Source organism: Delphinapterus leucas, chromosome 11 (assembly GCF_059928025.1).
Source record: "Delphinapterus leucas isolate spDelLeu-1000000601 "Yukka" chromosome 11, BTC_Dleu_Yukka2, whole genome shotgun sequence".
Taxonomy (NCBI): domain Eukaryota; kingdom Metazoa; phylum Chordata; class Mammalia; order Artiodactyla; family Monodontidae; genus Delphinapterus; species Delphinapterus leucas.
In genome coordinates, this window is record NC_143139.1 from 14,508,763 (window position 1) to 14,530,066 (window position 21,304).

The 21,304-nt window shown below is 34.8% G+C and overlaps 1 protein-coding gene and 1 pseudogene across 1 annotated transcript; one reads left to right on the forward strand and one right to left on the reverse strand.

Moving 5' to 3' along the window:
• The window catches only part of LOC111176559 (uncharacterized), a 34,011-nt pseudogene extending 31,565 nt beyond the window's left edge, over positions 1–2,446 (forward strand).
• Positions 2,447–9,521: 7,075 nt separating this feature from the next.
• On the reverse strand, positions 9,522–19,943 carry RERGL (RERG like). The gene is given in 8 exon segments (XM_089920356.1): positions 9,522–10,075; positions 12,349–12,497; positions 12,983–13,020; positions 13,023–13,055; positions 17,399–17,455; positions 18,177–18,288; positions 18,290–18,318; positions 18,563–19,943. Coding segments are annotated over 8 exon segments (753 nt in total). The 5' UTR covers positions 18,615–19,943; the 3' UTR covers positions 9,522–9,792.
• Between the last annotated feature and the right edge of the window lie 1,361 nt (positions 19,944–21,304).

Here is a 21,304-nt window from a genome sequence, read left to right on the forward strand (position 1 = left end):
GGTTACTCGCTAATGGCTGCGTGCCCACTCTGCCCTATTACATGACTGGCCGCCACCAGGAGGGTGCCACCAGGAGGGTCCCACTTCTGCCGGATCTGTGGGAAGACCTTTAAAGTGATGTCCCAGCTGTGTGGGCACGTCAGACAGCACAAGGGAGTGAGGAAGTTCAACTGCACAGAGCGTGGCTCCAAGTTCACCCAGTAGGCCCACCTATGACCTGTGCAGAACTGCAATCCACCAAAGCACAAGGTGGACCCTGGTCATTGAAAACCAAACAATGGTGGTTGGGCTCAGCTGAGGTGGTGAAGTCCCTGGCCCAGGGCGGCCTGGTCAGCGTCTGTGTGCAGAGGAGAGCCGGGGATCCTGCATCCCTCATTCATCCTCACGGCTGCCATCTCTGAGAAAGGTGACACGTAGCTCCCCTGCCCACCACAGCCCACTTGGCCCTGGCCCCCAATAAGCCACAGGGCTTTGGACTCTAAAAAAAAAAAAACTGCTTTTTTTTTTTTTGAATGCTTTACTCCCGACCACCTTCATGTTTTGCTCAAAAGATCTTCTCAAGAAGTCCATACCTAACTCCCATTTAAAATAGCCACCCTGCTTTCGCCCACTCCTGAGACATGTGTGTCCTTCTTGGCTGCCTAGTTTTCCTCTGCAGTCCTTGTGCACTCAACATTATTTAACATCCTGTATCATTTACATACTTTCTTTATCATTGTCTCTTCCCATTAAACTATAGGCTTTATGAAGGTACGGCATTTAATATATTTTGTTTGCTGCTGTATCTCCAAAGCTTAGAACAAAGCCTGACCTCTAAGAGATTATCGATAAACATTAATTGTTTTATTTGTTTTTTAAAAGAATATACGTGTTTTATGTTTGTAAGTGCGAAGATAAGAATGAAAGAAATACACCAAACTAATAATATTGACTACTCTGGGAGTGATCATTTGAGAATGGTATAAGAGAACTCTCAGCATTTTTGTTCTTTATACTTTTATATTATTTTAAGCACTTTCTTCTTATTAATAGCATGTATTTCTATCACCAAAGAATATTATAATAAAACTAACCATTAAAAAAATAGCGCAGTGCCTGCTATATAATATGCACTCAAACATCTTTTTCAATAAGCATGTTATGGGCTCCAATTATATGCCAGACACTGTGGCAAGACCTGGGGTAGATGGTAGTGAAAATGAATCGCAAGAACTCCACTTTCTTGGAGCTTGAAGTAATGTAATATGGGTCTGTTCATTGCCTAAAGATGGCATGTACTTTCTATTGTCTATAAAGGTATACTTATATTTGTGAAAATACAGCAAACGGATTTCCAGATTGCTTGGAAAGGAGCACAAGGGCAGTTTCCAGAATGATGGAAATGTTCTGCATCATGATTTGACAGCAGTTACACAGGTGAATACATCTGTTAAAATTCACTGAACTGTGCACATAAAATATGTGCATTTTATTGTATGTAAATTGTCTTAATCAAAAATGCAAAAGTGTATATATTTTGTTTTCTAAATTATAACACCTGGTCTTGTAGGAAATTAATGAGAGGTAATCCATCTTTAAAATAGAAAATTAATAAATATGATTAATAAGATTTGGGATTAGATTTAGATTGACAAATAAAAATCTATAGATATTAGTAATAAACTGAGGAGAGTTTTAGGACCCATATAAAAATTTTACTGTGCAAATCAGCCCAATAGACTCTTTCAATATTTGTAAATATGAAGTAATCTTTAGTTGTCCTTTGATTACAAAATTAATCAATGCTTATTTACAGAAAATTTGGAATCACAGATAGAAAATTATCCAAGGGCTAATAATCATTTGGCATATTCTATGGCAATCATTTTTTCAAAGATACGTTTGTACATGAATGAAATTATACTTACCTATACTTTTGTATCTGGCTTTCATATTTACTATCAAAACATAGGCATCACCCCCCAAATTAAAAAACATTTGTAGATATGATTTTAAATGTGTGTCTGTTTTTCAGTGGTATTGAGGGAGTGTGGTGCGGTAGAGAAAACAGTATAGTGACCCAGCTACATTCCTTTCCGAATCCCAGCTCAGCCAATAGCTAGCCTTTGACTAGATTAATCTTTTTGTCTGTGTTGAGGTGTGAAAATGATATAACTAAGTTAGGCAGAATGAGATAACAATATCTTCTTTGCAGGGCACCTTTATATATTTATATAAAATATATTTAAACCATCTAGCACTGTGCTATGTACCTAGCATGTACTCAGTAAGTGATTATACAGTTCACATATACCACAATTATTTTAACCACACTTTTAGACAATGTTATTGTTTAAAATTTTCTCTGTTTTAACAAAGTGTACCTGAACTAGTCTGTTTTTCGGATTAACCATAGCCTAGATGTCAAGACTTGTCAGTATAGGGTCACTGATGATAAATAACATCACATATATCATTCTACACATATAATCAGTCTTATCACAATTTTTTATACTATAGCCTTCTAGTTCTTAAACTCTTAATTTTAATTATTCTCTGTTTATTGGAATTGAAACTTCGATAATCTTTCAGTAATACTAATTGAGTACATTTTTCAGAGCACTTGCATATTTGAAATTCTTTGTCTTCATATTTCAACCAGAATTTTTGTCTTTATAACTAGAATTTTGCAAAAGTTCCCCTCAAAACTCTTTAGACTTTTCACTTTTCTTAACTAACTTATGTAGTTGCAAAGAAACTTAAGCCATATTAAATTTTTCCATTTACCTGCTTTTTCTTTCTGGGAGACCAGACTATGTAATTTTTTTTTTTTTTTTCCTGAAACACGCTGAATCCTATTTGAGACTTACAATTTTACCTATCTCCTTGCATTACGAAGGCAGGGACTGTTGTTTCTACTATAGATTTCTGAGTTTATTATAATTATTTTAAGTTAGATTCTAATCTTCAGGCCTATAATATTTCTTTATATTGTATTATGATATGTTTTAATATATTCATTCCTTTGTCCTTATTTGGATTCTTAAAAATCTCCTCTTGTTTTACATCAGTGTCACTTAACTGATTTTCTGTAATGCCAATGCAACTCTTCATTGCCTAAAATGCATATTTTAAAGTCTGTTCTAGACTTTCTATTTATTCTTCATTTTAAAAATTATTTTAGGGTATATACTTTCCCGTTTCATATTAATATTTCTATGTTCTTGTCTTGAGTAATATTTTCAAAGATCCATTATTATTAATGTGTACGTATGGTGGGGGGGCATTTAACTATTTGTTCTGTTTTATGTTTCTTGATCCTTATAAAAGGAAGGATGTTTTGTGGTCTGGTTTGCCAACATATGGTGCTTCCATTTTTATCCTTATCTTCATCACCCTCTCAACCATTATTTTGGGAAGGGATAGTGTAGCTTTCTCAAATCTCATACTTGAAGTCTGGTTGTTGTGCCATCTCAGCATAATTTCTATGCATAATCAGAATTGACTGAGTTTGGCTGTGCTTTGTGGAGGTGGAGAGGGTTCCCAAACTTGCCATCTTCTCATTACAAGGAAGAACAGATATGTAATGAATAACATGACACAAATTGTTTTGTTTTTGTCTATTTTTAACAAATGCTATCCATGAATAATTCTAAATCACAGCTCTTTTGAGACCCTGCCCCAACATTTCCAACAACCAAATCTCTACCTCATCTGTGTTTGCCTTTATCCATGAGTACAATACAGATGAAGAAAGTTTTCCACTATTGCTCTTCTTATTCCTCAAGCTGTGCATGTTTAGAGAAAGACAGATGTTGGTAGTGGGTCCTGAGTAATAAGAGATAAGGTGTATGGTTCAGAAAATCACTCTCATGGAGGGAAGGGACAGCTGGTCTCTTTTCTGGTTGTGCAGAGCATATGCAAAGCGAGGACTTAAGAAAAGGGTAATATAGGCAAACTGCATTTTTATTCCAGAAGGTAGCACAAAGATAGCTATGATTTTATCTCTGATTTCTATTCTCGATTCAGTTAGTGAAACACTGAATTTCTGTTATATGACTTCTGTTATATGAAACTTCAATGTTATTATAAAATGTCATTATTCAACTTAAAAAATTGAATTTTAACAGAAAATTGTGAAATGGCAGATTCAGTCCTCTTACCTAGTCAATGTCTCAATTAAACCCCCATGATTAAATAATATATGCCAATATGTGTCCAATATTAAAGTTCTGTAATAGATGATCCCTTTCTGGTGGTTATGTAAAGGTGAAATAAAATCATTAAAGCTGTGTTGTTTTATATCTTTCTTATAGATGAATTCAGTTTGTTTAAATATATTTAATAAAAGGACATCATTAGAGAGATATAGAGACATAGATATATAGTATAGATATACAGTATATCTATATACACTATACCATATGTGTGTATCAGTTTTAAGTCTACCAACAAATATGTTTATCTTCAAGAAGATGTTACTAAGACAACAATAAATATTAATTGAGAATGACCAAATTTCATAATTTTTAAACTATTTTTGAGCAGGTTTTGCTCAAAACCTCTCCTGTTGTGGAGAACAATATGAGTAAAATATAGACTTCTTTTACGTAAGGCTTCAAAATCTTCTGATAAATGTCAACCAACCGGTTATTTTTTTACAACTATTGTTTGAATGAATTAAACTTTCTGTCCCCAACTCAACACCAAAATTTTAACCCCAAATATGTTTGCGTGTAGAAATAACCCCAAATTTTGCAAACCTAAATAGTTTCTTACCTTGAAAGTAAATTTATATCTGGAAAAACTATCAGGTTAATTTAATATGTGTTTTGAAATGTTTTCATGTATCTAGTTGTTTAATACTCATTTTTAAAACTGAGTTGACTAAAAAACTAAAACTGAGTTGTTAAATACTCAGTCTTATAAAATGGTCTAAAAACTACAGAGGTAACGCATGGTCATACTTCCACATAATGGGGCAAATAATTCCATATCTTACTCTTCTTCAATTTTCTGTTTTTTCCTAATTCTTTATGTCTTAGTTGTTCCAGGATTACTAAAATGTTGGTCAAATTTCACATTGCAACTGATACTTTACATCTGCTAATTCCCTCCTTACAGGTACTAACAGTTCCATTATTAAAAATGAACAAATTATATCTCTATCCAAAATAAACAAAAATAATGTTTGGTGGTTTATACATTTGAATATTATGATGAACTTCTTCTTTGCTTTGAAATAATATGTTGTCACTAAGAAGTATATTCCCAGTTTATAGTGTCTTTTTTTTTCCCCTTGGGAATTTAAAATACTTTAAATAATTTGGGCTTTGCCTGATTCCCCCAGAAGTGTAGAGTATGACTGATAACTGCCTTTAGAATCCCTAATAGCTAAATTACAATTATTATGCAAAGTCCTACAACAGACAGTTATATGGATTGTTAAATGACTTTGCCTTTTTTACAAAACTATAATCATTTTCCTTTATTAGCTGAAGGATTTCATAATTTAAGGAAAATGAAAAACCTATAAGTCACACTTTCAAAGAAGGAACATGGATATTGCAAACATTAAATTCCCCCATAAAAATGTTAAGGCATCATTAAACTAGGTTCAGATTAATACAATTCAGTCAACTCTAGATAGATATCTCCCATAATAAGCTGAAACAATACCTAGTGATCTAAGATGTAAAATATTTTACTACAGCCAATTTATAAGCCTATAAAACATATAGGTATCATTCAACTTCTTTATTAATAGTGCATGCCTTGTATTAAATCAAAACCGTTTTAAAGGCCCCTCCCCTTTGACATTCCCTTCCTCAGCTGTTGCCCCTCATCATGTGTTATCTCACTGAAGTTCATCCAAAGTGAATGACAGCATCTTTTTTTACTAGAGCAGCATAGGCAATTCCCAGTCTAGTGCTACAGCTTAACTATCTTTGAGATTTAGACACACTTGCTACCTTCAACCTACAACATTCTATGGCCTTATGTTGATGTATTTGTTTCTCTACTGTAAGTAGATGTGGTTTCTCTCATTTTGGAAAACTGAAATTTATTATTTTTAGGTTTTTGCAAGTTGCTTTACATGTGAATCATATTCCCAAGAAAACTGATACGGGGAGAACTTTATGTTGTAGTCAATTCTTTTGAATCTGGAAGATCCATTTTTCACCCTGTTTTTGCCCAATAAGAAAGCCAAACATTTCATATTGGCTGAGTTACTGGGGGTTTTAATGAGTTATCGGTTCTGGTTATCTATTGCCATATAACAACCTAACCCTAACAAAACAAGGATATATACTGGGCTCACAATTCTGCAAGTGGGGATAACTCATCCCTGCTCTACTTGGCATTGGCTAGAGTAGTCCTAGTTTAGAGGCTGAAATCACCTGAAGATTAGCTTGTCTGTTTGTTGGTTGTTTGGTCACTAACCCCATGTGGTATCTCTGGTCTAGTGTCTTCAGGGCAACCAGGTTGATCCATGCTGATTCTGAACAGTGCAGAGTCCCAGGAAGAGATTGGTGCTCGAGCTCTTTCCAACCTGGTCTCATAAGTCCTTCCCATTACTTCCACCTCATCCCATGTGTTAAAAGAGAGTCAACATGGATGATCCATAATCAAGGCGAGGGGAATCCGACTCAACATTTTAATTGGAGAAGTATCAAAAAATGTGTGGATATGTTTTATAACTGTCACATTATAAAAGGGGAAATTAACCCAGGACTTTTAAATATCACTATGAAAAATAATCAGTGGTTCATTTCTAAGGTTGCCTCACAGAAACTATTTTTAAGATATAAATTCTTTTTTTAATGTAAAACAATTTTTTCATCTTTAATGAGGTATAATTGACAAATAAATTTTCAATTTATTTAAAGTGTACAACATAATGATTTCTTATATGTATAGAGTGTGAAATGATTACCACAGTTAAGTTAACTAACACATCTATCACCTCACATAGTTATCTTTTTTTTTTCTTTTTGGTGAGAATGCTTGTTCTTATTCCTTTGTTCCATAGACTCCTTACAGCAAGATGTGTCATATCAGATCATCTTGCTAAAAAATCAGGGTATAATAAAGGAAAAATATTTAATATATACAAATATGAGTAGTATACTTACCAGAGAAATTTTGAACTCTGACTCATCACAGATACATATGCTATGAAATTAAGATTAAGCTATGATTAAGATTAAGATTAAATCATATAAAAAAAAAGATTAAATCATAGATTAAGCTATGAAAGAATTTTCATACCATTTTGACAGTAGAGCTCTTCCATATAACATGGATAAATATGTTATTTTTAATACAAAATCATCCCAGAAGAATCTTTCTTTAACTAGGAAAAGAATTTTAAAGAATGAAGACCAAATCTCTAAGATTATTCAGACAAATAATAAGAACAAAATAAAACCAAAAAAAGATTAAAGTATAAATGCTTAAGCTGATATATATGTACATATACTTACATAGTCAAGATTAATATTATAAAAGATTAATAAAATCGCTATAAATAGTTGATCAAAAAAGTATATAACTGAATTTACTAGAATAACTACACAATAAAAGTTTATTTCTCATTTACAAAGCAATCTAATCTGAATATTCCTAGTTGATAAGAAGCACTCCTCACTTAAGCTTGATATGTTAGTGCCAGGCAAAAGAAGACTGGGCCTCATTACAGTTCCGCCCAGAGGTAACCATGAAGCTCATCGGTAAAAGGAAATTATCCCATTTGCCAAAGCTTCAAGAAGTACACTTTGCTGTGTACCTCATAACTCAAGAAAGGTATAATGTGGTAGAGAGTCCTAGGCTGTGATCAGTGGTTTCGCCTGTTGGTCAGAGGTATCTGTAAAGAGGTAAGACTGGAAGAACAGTGCCAAGAAGGACTGGAGAATAAGCTTGTGAATGGATCTCTCAGAGAGGGCATCATACTTACAGATCTTTATGTATCACTTTAATGCCAACCAGAAAGCATCCACCAACAAGAAGTCACTTTACAACCAAATGGACAAGATGGACCGCCCTACAGATAACCTGCCTTTTTTCTTGACTACCTTTGTGCTTATATGTAATGGACCCATGATAACAGTGGCCTTGGTGGCAGGGATGGGAGCAATGCTTGAGCCCACAATATGGACTTTGTCTCGATATAGCTTCTAAGTTTCCAACCAACTAGCATCAGAAATGGAGCCTCTACCCTGGATATGGCACTATTTCTCTGGGGGCTGAGTGAACGGGTTAACAGGTTACGAGGTTAAACAGGCACCAGGTTAAATGCCGGCATCCAGATTCTGCTGTCCCAGGAGTCTATCATCTGTCTTAATATTGAGGAGCGCAATTCAGTGGAAGCATCCCGACTGTCAACTCTGACCCATGGAGCACAGTCACTAGGAAGCTTGCCTAAGTTGTCTTTGCCTCCTCACCACGGATTTCCTCACTTCCTTAGTAAAGGAAGATCCTCTGAATCGTCCCAGAGAACACAGTCAGATGGTAGGTTCTTAGGTCCAATCTACCATAGCAATTCTAACCCCCCCATCTTCATGAACATCTGGACCATTTTGTATACTACCACACAAAGTTCCCTTACTTCCACTCTTTTTACTCTAGTGCATCATCCAGGTTAGATTTCCACAGATCAAAAAAGCTAAATGTTGGATCGTGACTCACGATGAGCAAAACCATGTCGATGACTTAATTCTCTCCTGCCCAGACTAATAGTCTGTGTCACCCTCCCTGACTCCAGTCTACCACTCTCTACTCAAGATCTTCTACATGGTCCCCTAGTTAGTGCTGACACATGTTAACCAAGTGTGCACGGAGCATTGCATGGATGCCCAGGTTAACTTCTCCAAAATCTAACCTACTTATCAGCGATTTGGCTGAAGTTAGGCCTAGGGCTGCAACTTGAAATGCAGCAGGTGACAAGCTCATCAGGGACAGTAGAAGGGATGCTGCAGTCCAGGAGGTGGACAGTTGACCTCTGAAGGAAATTGTACCCAATGTAATCTGAGAAGGCCCAAAATGTTTGTATCTAATATAATATTTCTTTCAGGACAATAAGGCCTTCAAGGTTATATATTTACCAAACAGTTTTTACTTTTTTCTTTTCCTATGATGTATTGGTTTATAAATGAACTTAAAAAAAAACCCCTAATCTTTTAATCTAAAATGTATCTTAGTTGTATAAGTTAATTTCTCTATGATAATTGCCCTTGTTAGCTTAGCATACAATAAGGAAAGGCAGGCTTTTTATCATCAGACCAACTGTAAACTATGCACTTATGGGTAAGGAATTTAACTTCTTAAGGCCTTAGTTGTAAGTAAAATTTATGTAATATCAAATAATTCACTGGTTTATTATAAAGACACTTTCAAAAATAAATCCATGCATTTCAATTAAATAGATCATGAATTTCACAAATTGATAAGTTAAGCCCTATAATATATTAACTATATGAATATAACTATATATTTCATTAAAATGATATATATAAAATAAAGGTAAATTGAGCCCTGTAGAATGGTAATTTAATAAAATTATATAGTAATCCACCAATAGGTTATACTCATATTATTCTGTGTAATAAAGAAAAGGTTAAGTATGAAGCAAAATGTACAAGATACAAACAACTAAGAAGGCAAACTATATATTTGAAAACACAGTTGTGGTTCATGGTCAATTATTTCATATCTCTAAGAGAATTTTTTAATTGCATACAAAGGGTAAATTTAATTACCATACAAACGTTTGAAACTCTCTGATATAATAAATCCCTTAGGATCACATGTCAATTAAACAGATTTCCTTCTCTCTCCAAATACATTATTGATCAGTTTGGTCATGGATTTAGATCCACTGGGTCTTCTCTTTTCTTTGAGTTTGAAGTTTGTCAGGATGCCCTTGATAATTCTGATAAACATCATTTCCACCTCCAGAGATTGCTCTGCTGCAGACAGTTCACAGAATTGGCACCGGTTATCCAATGCCAGTTTTTGCCTTTCTCCCCAGCCAACCTCTCGCACATGACAGAGATCCTGCTTGTTACCCACCAAAAGCACAGCTGATTCCACAGCTCTGAAACACAGATACACAATTCTTTGGGAAGGCTGTTTTAACAACTCTTTTTTTTTTTTATTAAGTGGGTTTATATCAAAAAGAATTATGGACCAAAGAAAAAGAATACTGTGTGTGTATGTGTGTTATTTGTGGCCATGTGCGTGTGTATCTCGTTTACTTACAAAAATTATTTTAGATAAAATGTAGTAAATGACACAGAAGCAACAAGGCTCTTAAAGCATAACATTTGAAGTGGTACAAACCTATTCCCGGAATTACGGCTCTGTTTACTAACAAGACATGATTGTAACATTTTCCACTTTCAATTCCCTTATATGTAAAAAAAAAAAAAAAGGTAAAATAATCCTCATCACACAGAATGCTCACAGAGGTTAAATGAAGATGTGTATAAAAATGTAGCCCAGTGCCAGGCAATAAAATGTGCTTACTAAGTATTATCTTTCATTTCCTTATCAACTGAAAGAGAAGGACTAACTAATGCCTCTTTACTAATGCAGTACTTGTTGCTGTTTGTTAATATTCATTACAGCATACTTTAAAGAAATTTTTACAGTCTCGTGACCTTGTACAATTTTTCTGTTTACTGAAGAAATATATCGCTTTGGTAAGGTAATGTCTTTGGCAAATATCAATATAATCTCCTCGGTTACAGTGTAACATTCCTAAAGCAGAGTTTCATTTGAAGAATACAGTAAGGCTACTAGGTCTTAAATGGCATGGAACTCTGCCAAGATATCGCCTATAGGGAAGAAATGGGAAAATGAAAACAGTCTTCAGGCTGGTTTCATTCACATGACAGTGTGAGCCGTAAGGGAAAAAGCACTGTATGTGTTGGATTTTGAGGACACTAAGAGCATCTTTTTCTATAGAGTTCAGAAAATTATTGTGAAGAATTAATGGGGAAGAATAAATGAAATATTTTGAAGGGTGAATCACAAATATCAGATGTAATTTTATAAAACAATGCCATAATTTTGCTTTTTATCTACAAATAAGAGACTCTAGTTTACCTAGAGATTGAGAACTGGAAAAACTCAAAAATTATTTGGTCAATACATTTAAAAGTTTGCCTGAAAAATGTCAAATATAGGGATTTTTAAAATATACATTTTTTGCCTATTCGTGAGTGATTCTTTTGATTTGTAAGAATAGAAAGTAGTTTTAATTACTTTCCCTTACCTAAGTTATGGTGCTTAAATATAAGGCATTTAACACTTGAAACAATGGAGGTCCCTCAAAATCAATAATATTATAGGAAATCAGAGCTATGAGGTACCTTAGTAAAATCACATTCTTTTCCCCTACCGTGTTTCTATCAGTTTTATAGTCAGAAAAAGGAGGTCTAGAGATTAAAGGGTTTACCCAAGGTCAATCAGATATAAACAAGAATTTAGATCAAATGACTGTAGGGAAATATAACTTATCAATTATTATCTGATGGTTTCTTGATAGTAGGCATTTAAAATAGATATAAAAAGCACAGGTACCAACTTTCAGGTATAGTATTGTGCTTTTTTGCTTCCCAGATTAGAATGCTATTTTAGATTTTAAGGGCAAATCTGGTTACGAGCACAAAGAATCCCTTATACCAGCAGGTTAAACAAAAATATATATTTTAAATGGAAAGGCTAAAACAATAAAAAAAAGGAAAACTAAAATGGGAAATTCATAGGTTTAAATTTATATCTACTAATGCAAAATTAGTTTAAGGCACAGTTATGTTTTCCTTCATAGTCACTTGTGTCAAGACATTAGCAATCGGGAGTCGTTGATCAGCTCTTTGTTTTAGGAGGTGAAATGGAGAAAAAGGTACTCTCATACTTAGAATCTGTAACAGTTTGATTATTCAGTCTATTTTGCTTTGATTGATTGAACAGCTCAATGACTAGGAATTGGATGCCAAGTGTAATAAATCTGGATTTATTTAGTATCCTTCACATTTTTTGTGGGAATGAAAAAGAAAGGTGGAAAGGGAACTATCTGTGTACAGAGGACCATTATTTTGCAAGTGAATGTCATGTTAACAATAGAAGCTGTCTTGTAAAATAGCCATTTACTCGGGGCAAGTAACTGTTTATGTCAGCCAGGATATAAAGTATTCTCATCTTATTCCTTTTACTACATGTGTAACTCCTGTGGAATGGAAGGTGGATTGTTCAGGGCTGTTAAATTTTGTAATTGGAAGCCTGTATTAAACTCTTCCTAATGATGCTTACAGCTCTATGATGATTTACTAAAAAGAAAGGAGAGAGGAAAGAAAAATACCTCACCTTTTACAATGACTAGTCTGTGGCTCCCGAATTCTGTAGATTAGTGCTTTTGCAAAAGCAAATGAAGACCTGTCACTGATGTCATACACAATAATAAACCCATCTGCCCAATGCAGCTCACTTGTGAGGGAAAATTTTGCTTTCTGTGGCTGAAAATAAACCAAGCACATTGAAAATGGTGGGATCTGATCCCTGTATTTTATCCGTTAGACAGTTAATTAATGGAGACCCATTTCACCTGGAAGAGAATTCAGCAAGCCAAATACTGATATTTTCTAAAATGCAGTCTCTGTTTCTTTTTTATCATCCTCTTTCTTTAAACAAAAGTGATTAAATTTTAAAAAATAAAGAGCTATAATAAAGTTATATCCATCTCATTTGATACCTTTTTTCTAAAAAAACTCTTTTTCTGAAAATTTGATAAGCCCTAATAATTCCAATTAAAATCAATATCCACATATATGTTTGAAAAGAGATGATATTTTCTATCCTTATTAGCAAATGGAATATGTATTGATTTTTGGCACTAGATTTAAATCAGTAAAAAAAACCCAGTATTGATAAGGTTTAGCTAAAAAGATTTGAGGGATATCTTCTTCAAATCATAATTGAAAACATATTTTGTTTTACTTACCTGAGAACAAGAGTCGTATATTTCTAGATTCAATTGCTTCCTTCCAAATACAAATGCTTTTTATAGATAGATTCTGAAAAATATGCATATACTCATTGTCAGTATGGAAATCCTCCAGAGTTTAAAAAATGGCCTTATAGGGCTTCCCTGATGGCGCAGTGGTTGAGAGTCCACCTGCCGATGCAGGGGACGCGGGTTCGTGCCCCGGTCTGGGAAGATCCCACATGCCGCGGAGCGGCTGAGCCCATGAGCCATGGCCGCTGGGCCTGCGCGTCCGGAGCCTGTGCTCCGCAACGGGAGAGGCCACAGCAGTGGGAGGCCCGCGTACCGCAAAAAAAAAAAAAAAAAAAAAAATGTCCTTATATTTGGATCACAGTCCTGCAAAGTCAACCAGTCATATTTTAGTTGAGTACTACAGTAGCTTTTCTTTATTGCTAGTGGTCAAAAAACCATATATTTGCTAATGTATATTTCTTACAAATGAACTTTACCACTATATCTATTCACCTACATGTTTTTCTGCCTATGTACTTATCTTCCATTCTATTACTATGGATGAATTATCTGTGTTTCTATCTAAGGCCAGTCTATTCACTATGAACTAGTTACTATTTCCTCTGACCGGCTGAAAGACATGGCTCCAACAATTCTACCTCTTTCTTCTGCATCATAAAATTTTCCTCTTTATTATATCATTACTAGCAACTGAATTTCTCCTAACTTAACAACCCTTTGGATCCCAACTATTGCTCTATTTTTCTGCTGGCCTTTTGGTAAATATCGATACTCCCTGTGTCCAAATCCTCTCCTTCCATGACCTTCAAATTATTACAATCAGGCTTTAACTCCAATTACTTGACTAAAACTGTTCTTATCAGGGTTATGGTTTTAGACTCAGTGAAAAGTTCTTGATCTTACCTGCCCTGTCAGTAGTATTAGTATAGTTGATCACACCTACCTCCTCAAAATGTTTTTTTCACATGGCTTTCAAGGCAACATACTCTCCTGGGTTTTTTCTTTATTCCATATTGCTTTGTATTAATCATTTTTATCTGTCCCACAATATCTTCTCTCACTCCAACTGTGATTCTAGTTTATGGATTTCTTCTCTATCTACACTTACTCCCTTGCTAATCTCATCCAGTCAGAGTCTTTATGTTACAATTATTGCTGATAAACCCATTTCTGTAGTCTGGACCTCTTCCCTGGACTCTAGACATCTACCACCACTGGGAGCCTCCAATTAGATACCTGATAGACATCTCAACCTTAACATGCTTAAAATGGAACCTCTGATCTCCCCGCAAAGACTGCATATCCCACAAGTTTCCATTTCATTAAATGACATATCCATAACTAGTCTCACAGGTTAAAAGCCTCAAGGGCATCCCTGATTCTTTCTTTCTCTTACATCCTATATTTATTCTATTAAAAATTCATTTTTACTCTATCTTCAAAGAATATTTTGAATTTGTCTGCCTCTCATCACCTCCTTTGCTCACACTCTGGTCCAAGCCATCATTACTTTTGCCTGTATTATTAGAAAACCTCCTAACTCAGCTCTTCGCTTTATCCCTCCCCTAACTCTCTTCTTGCTCTCAGTTTATTCTCAATCCAGGAGCAAAAGCCAATTTGTAGCCAGATCATGTCACTTGCCTGATCAAATCTCTCCAATGGCTCTCCATCTCACTTACATAAACCTAAGCTTTTAAAATGCCTGAGAATTTCCCTAGTTATCTAGTCTCCCATGACCCCTATGATCTCAGTAGACCTCTTTGGCTATTGTCTCCCACATTCCTCCACTGAAGCTACACAGTCCTCCATACCATTCCTCACATTTTTCAGAAAGTTCTTTCCTCTGAACTTCGGCAACTGTTTCTTCTACCTGGAATGTAACTGCCCAAATATCTTCATGGCTCAGTTTTTATCACCTGCAGGTCTGTTCAAATGTCTCCATCTCAGCCAGATCTACCCTGACTACCCTATTTTAAATGACCACACACCACTCCCCTACACTTTCTTTTCCTTCATAACATTTATCATCATAAGACATTTAATATATATAGATAGATAGATAGATCTATATATAGATATATATATGTATAGATATAGATATATAAATGCATTTTTAATTAGCTGACCCTTCCCTCCAGAATGTAAATCTTATGAAGGCTCGGATATTTGTTCATTATTATAGCCTCTCTACCTAGAAGAGTACCTGCCACATGACAGGTATTCAATAAATATTTGTTGAATGAACGAAGGACTTCGTTTCTGTAACTGCCCCTCCAGTGCTTTAATACAAGACCTACCTCTCTCCAAAACTGCATACTGACACAAAATCATGACCCATTCTGGTAAATACTCTGTAACCTGTGGTTAGCAAAATGTAGCGGACATTTGGGAAAGCCGACTTCAGGAGGTTAGGGATGAATTTTAAAATCCTTCTAGGTTACATTTAATGAAATTTGTTAGTGTTTCGTTAAATCTTAAAATGTCTTCAGACAGTTTATTCTAAACTTTATGAGCTTACTACTGTGAACCATATACTTTCCTTCTAAGACATTTTAAAATAACCACTCTCAAAACTCAAAACCTGCCAGCAGGGGTCACCAGCTCTTAACTTTTTAAAATTTTATTATTTTCCCCTTCTAGCCCTCATTTACAAATGGGGTCTTTTTTTTGCTAATTAATCCTCATGTGGTGGTGAACTTTTGCTCATTTAGTTGTCTTTAAGAATGTCTCTAGGTCTTATATTTTTAATAGAGATGTAACAGCCAGAAATGTGTACACTTCATTTGCTATTTATCTATTGATATATCTATATATCTATTGATATATCTTATAAAAGATTAAGATGATGTTTTTATTTTGTTGTTGCTGTTACTGCTTTTTGTGGGTGTTCTTTTATTTATGTTTTGTTTTATAGTTTTAGAACATTTTCTCATGCCTGACTCCTAGTTTGTGTGTTACCTTTTTTGACTGAGGTTGTTGACCTGAGATATGAAACAATAAGAATTTCTCTTCCTATATATTTCTTCTTTCTATAATCAGTTTTCAAGTGCTTGCCCTAAAACATTTACAATGGCATATGGACTGAAATACTATGTGGACTACACGTAGGAAACAATGCAATACTTTAAAGTTATTTTCTAAAATACTCTAATAATGCTATATCATAAATGAATGCTAAAGATTTTTGTTGTTTATTTCTCATGAAAACACTTCCAATCATAATTTCTTCTTACTCTAAATAAGTATTATTGAACAAAAGAATAATTTCCCTTTCTCCCAATTCTCATATTTCTTAAAATCTTTGTTCTTATTAAAAAAAACCCATAAAACCTTTCCCCACCACACCTTCAGTCAGGTAAGATATTAGTAGCATTATATAGATTAATTGCTGAGCCAAAAATATATTCAAACCTCTGGCAAAATTCCCCACTTATTAATTCCCCACTGTGGCATTTCCCATATGTCATGCTAATTCTGATCAAAATAACAGAAATTTATAGTAGAGTTAGTGAAATGATCCTAAGATTATATCAAGGTGCCCTGGCATCTGTTTTAGAATTTCTCTGAAACTTACATAAGCAACCTAGCTAATTATGATATGATCTTTAATCACAGCATAATTTTCCAGTTACTGTCACATGGTTTTGCAATAAAAATAAGCATTTATTTTGTAGTTACTTGTGCTTTTATAATTAATTTGTCTTTATTTTTCAACAGATGTTGCTTTAATTTCAAATTGTTTCAAATTGCTTACAAAAAAATCCACACTCACATGCTCTACAACACTTGGTACAGGCGGTAGGTTCCTCTAGACTGAAACCAACTGGATTTCTAATCCATTTTATTTAACATCAAATTGGATAACTTTTTATCTAAAAGAACAATTAATTAAAATACTTATTTGGGCTTTTCTAACCAGAACCCATGAATAAATAAATTGCTTAAAAGTGCAAAAATGGGGGAGTTCCCTGGTGGTGCAGTGGTTAAGAATCCTCCTGCCAATTCAGGGGACACGGGTTCGAGCCCTGGTCCAGGAAGATCCCACATGACGCAGAGCAACTAAGCCCGTGCGCCACAACTACTAAGCCTGAGCTCTAGAGCCCGTGAGCCACAACTACTGAGCCCGAGTGCCACAACTACTGAAGCCCGCACGCCTAGAGCACATGCTCTGCAACAAGAGAAGCCACCGCAATGAGAAGCCCGCGCACTGCAACGAAGTGTAGCTCCCGCTGACGGCAGCTAGAGAAAGCCTGCGTGCAGCAACGAAAACCCAACGCAGCCAAAAATAAATAAATAAATTTATTCTTTAAAAAGTGCAAAAATGGAAGATTCTATTAAAATGTTTCTCTGATATTATGATGCTGAAGTTTTAAGGTGAAAAAGTCTAAAGTAGTGACTTACCAAAATTAGTAGCATATTCTCCAATAAATCGCTTGGTAAGAAACCTTACTGTAAAGGCTGCAAAACAAAACAAGCTGGATTTGGGGTCTTATCTGTTTTAGGATACAAATAATTTAGTAATGTACATAAGCATCTAGCATCTCAGCTCAAAATTTACTAAGTATTAATGAAGACCTTAAAACTTTGCTAAATTCTGGTCTAAGAATTTCCACTGTACAGCCATAAAAATTAGGAGGCTAGAAAGAAAGTGATCTCAGTGTGCTGCCCACTCAAATCACTGCATAAGTAATTTACAAATGCAAAGACACATAAGACAACTCACCTTTGTAACAGAGACAGATTTCTCATTAAATATGAGATGCAAGAACTATAACATCTCTATATTTTCTTTATAAAATTAATTGTGGCTCCATGGTGCTGCATGCTAATAGTGGCCAGGACGGTCTCAAGCATTCGCAATTGTTTAAGGAAATAGGGACTTCAAAATCCAGGAAACAGAGGAACGACCTCTAGTGTTGGTTTATCTTATTGCAGCTCCTGGGTCTGGCCCGTTGTTAAGATTCATTAGGCTACGGTGGTTCTATTGGTGGCATGCTTAGTACCATCATAATGTGACCAAATACAAAACAAAAGAAAACAAAAACATAGCTTCCAAGGTCTGGTCTGGGCACCTCTTGCTCATTTCTGGGCATTTAAAAAGCCATGCCCCTCCAAAGTTTTTCTCACTTTGATAATGTGAAAAAATGGCATTTAAAAAATAATTCATAGGTCTCCACGCATCTCTCTCCACCCTTAGTCTCAGGGCAGCAGAATCTTTTCAAGGGCATTGTTTGGCCACTGGTAGGTGTGGAGGCAGGTGTGCTGGAGTGAGAAGTAGGTGGGATAGTGATGGGAGGGATTTCCTGTTATTCCAATGAATTTCAAACATCAGTAGAACAAGATACAAATTAATACTTCAAACAGTTATATTCCACAACCTGTATATAAATTTTATATACAGGTAATTGCATTACTTGCTTATAAAGCGAAAACTCCTACTTAAAAATAATATATAGTTATATCAAGTTTATATACATATATGTTATAATGTAATACATATCATGTCAATATATTTCTCACTCTTTATGTACCCTACACCATGCCACAGAAAACAACACCACTTACCAGATTTGCCTGTTCCTTCACCACCCAAGATAGCAAGTTTCACATCATTCATCTTGCTTTTCTGCTCCTTCTTGGTCCGTCCTGACTTCTGGAGATATACTGACTTGAGCCAAGCATGTGTCTTCCAAAATCCTTTTTATTATTGCTGCCCTCACTTCCCTAAGGCCAACTCCACCCCATACTCCTACCATCCAATAATAACTTTAAAAATATTTTCCTAGAGTAGTTTTGAACATGTCTCATAAAAAAACAGTGGACTTACTATTTAGACACAAAGGTTTACGAAGCCAATAGTTAAGAGTTTAACAGAAGTGTAGTTCATCTTCTACTTTCACGTACCTGGAATCTACCTTCTCCTAGAACCTAGAAAGATGATCTCTCTTCATTAAGAAAGTTTTTAGAGGATGGGTAAACATTCCTGTAAATTTCCTTTGAGTGGATCAGTTTTGCTTTCTCTATTAATACCTGAGGCTACATCTTCCTGGGTTTCTCCTGTGAAAGACAAGGGGGAATAAGTTAATTCAATCATGAAAAGAAATGAAAGAAGGGAGAGGATGGCTCTCTTGGATGGATTAGCTCAGGGTTGACAGCAATGCACGTGAATATCCAGCCCATGTTTTTGTGTCATTTGAGGCTCTCAAGGAGAAATATGGGAACCCCAGAGTTTCACCTTTCCAATGTCTTCCTTAAAAAGTAACTTTTCTCTTTCTTTTTAAAAAAGTGTTATACCAATAGACAACAGTAAGATTTCTGGAAAAAACAATAAAGCAATCAGCCTCATGTTGTTTAAATAGCACTAAACAGGAACATGTTTCCTTACATAGTACTTTTTTAAAAAGAAAAGAACATTTGGAAGGGGTGTTCTGACATTAATTCACTCCTGCTATGAAATAAAAAGGCAAATTTGATATGCACAATTATCACTCTTTTATACTTCTTTTCGTCAATTGTCCCTGCTACTCCAAGTCCCCAAATTATTTTCTTCCCTTTCTTTCTCCTCATCTGTATATGTATAAATTTGAAAGTTGAGAAAAGAGTACAACAAAAAAATAGAAGAATTCAACTTTTGTGGACTACATTTTAAGACCCAGGTAAAGAAGTTTCATTTCCAGGTTGGGTCTATCACAGAAATCCATGTTTCTTAAAAATGCATTTATTTAACAAATATTGATTAATTGCCACTCTCTGTTAAAGCTATATTTGGTTTAATTAGATAGGTCAACAATTAAATAATGAATTATCTGACCTGATGGAGTCTACAGTCTACCAAGAGAAAAATGGAAACAGAATAACAACGAATATGATCATTGCTAAAATGGAGCTCTGATCAAGAGCTGGAGAAAGCAGATCAGTAGGTAGAAAGGTCTTCAAAAAGTAGGTAAAGTTTGAAACATGATCAGGACCTACAGAGAGAGGAAGGAAAAAGTGATTGGGGAGATGTGTCTGTTCTGAAAGAAGAAACAAACTCTGTAAAGAAAAAAAGGCAAGAGACAGTATATCAGTTTGTGGGATCAACAAGGTAACATCTGAATAACTTAGATTTTTTCCTTTTATTACAAATTATAAAAAAAATTTTAAATAAGCTATGTTTTCTCTTTAATCCTGCCACTGTATTAAAGTAACAGAGTGTTTTTTTTTTAAGGAAGTTTAACAGTTGATTTAGTACACTATGGAATTAAATGTTTTTCTTCTTTTTGGAGAAATCTTATTCTTATCTTCCTAAGAAACTTCTGATTGATGTTTTTAGGAAGTTTAGTATATCTACTGATAGGAAGGAAGAACTTCATTTCATGACATGCATGACATTGAAAACAACATATGAAAGGTTGTCATCAAGACACCTGCATTCTTTCATCATAGCCTCTTCCTCCCTATGTCCATTGGTATCCCAAAGTAAATCTAGTTAAGAAAGCAGCCTGGGGCTAGAACAGAGTGAAGTTATAAACCTGAACAAAGAGAATATAGTTATGCGCATACTTTTCTAAGAAACAGAGTGCCAATATATATATATTCTTTCGACCTCATGTAAAGGGTGCTAAAAAGTTAGTATTCTAATAGACACATTATTATACTACCTAGAATTTTCTCACATCTCCCTAAAGAAACATCCATTCACAACCAAAGCAAAATCATTTATTACTTTATTCATTTACTGAATGAACAAAAATTTATTGAGTGTCTACCACGGGCTTGGCACTAATCTTCACTGCTAAAAACATATCAATAAACAAAGTATTCATAGATTCTGGTCATCTGGAGATGGACATGTGACACTAAAAAAAAACCCAACTAGTTACGTATCGGTATTCATGAATGTTATAGTTTTATCTGTTTAGTTTTGTTTCTCTGAGGTCAGATTAAACAGCCCTTCTCAGCTAATCTCATTTCCCTATAGTTTCTGTTAGAGTAGATGCATAATTTCCATCAAAAGCTTCAGATTCACAAGAGTGGAGTGATTCAAACAAATACCTAAGGAGAAAGAATATCTTTGTTCCATTATCCTGTTCCAGATCTTGAAAAGATGAAATACTTCCCAACTTATTTTCTGTGTCTATCATAAACCTAAACCAGACATAAATGGTATACACACACACACAGAGAACAAAGAAATAACCAACGTCATTTATGAATATAGAGCCCAGGTCCTAAGAATATGAGCAAATCAAATCCAGAAATGTATTTAAAGAGCCAAGCATCATGAGCTAGTAGAACTTATTCTAAAAATGTCAAGTTGGTTGAACA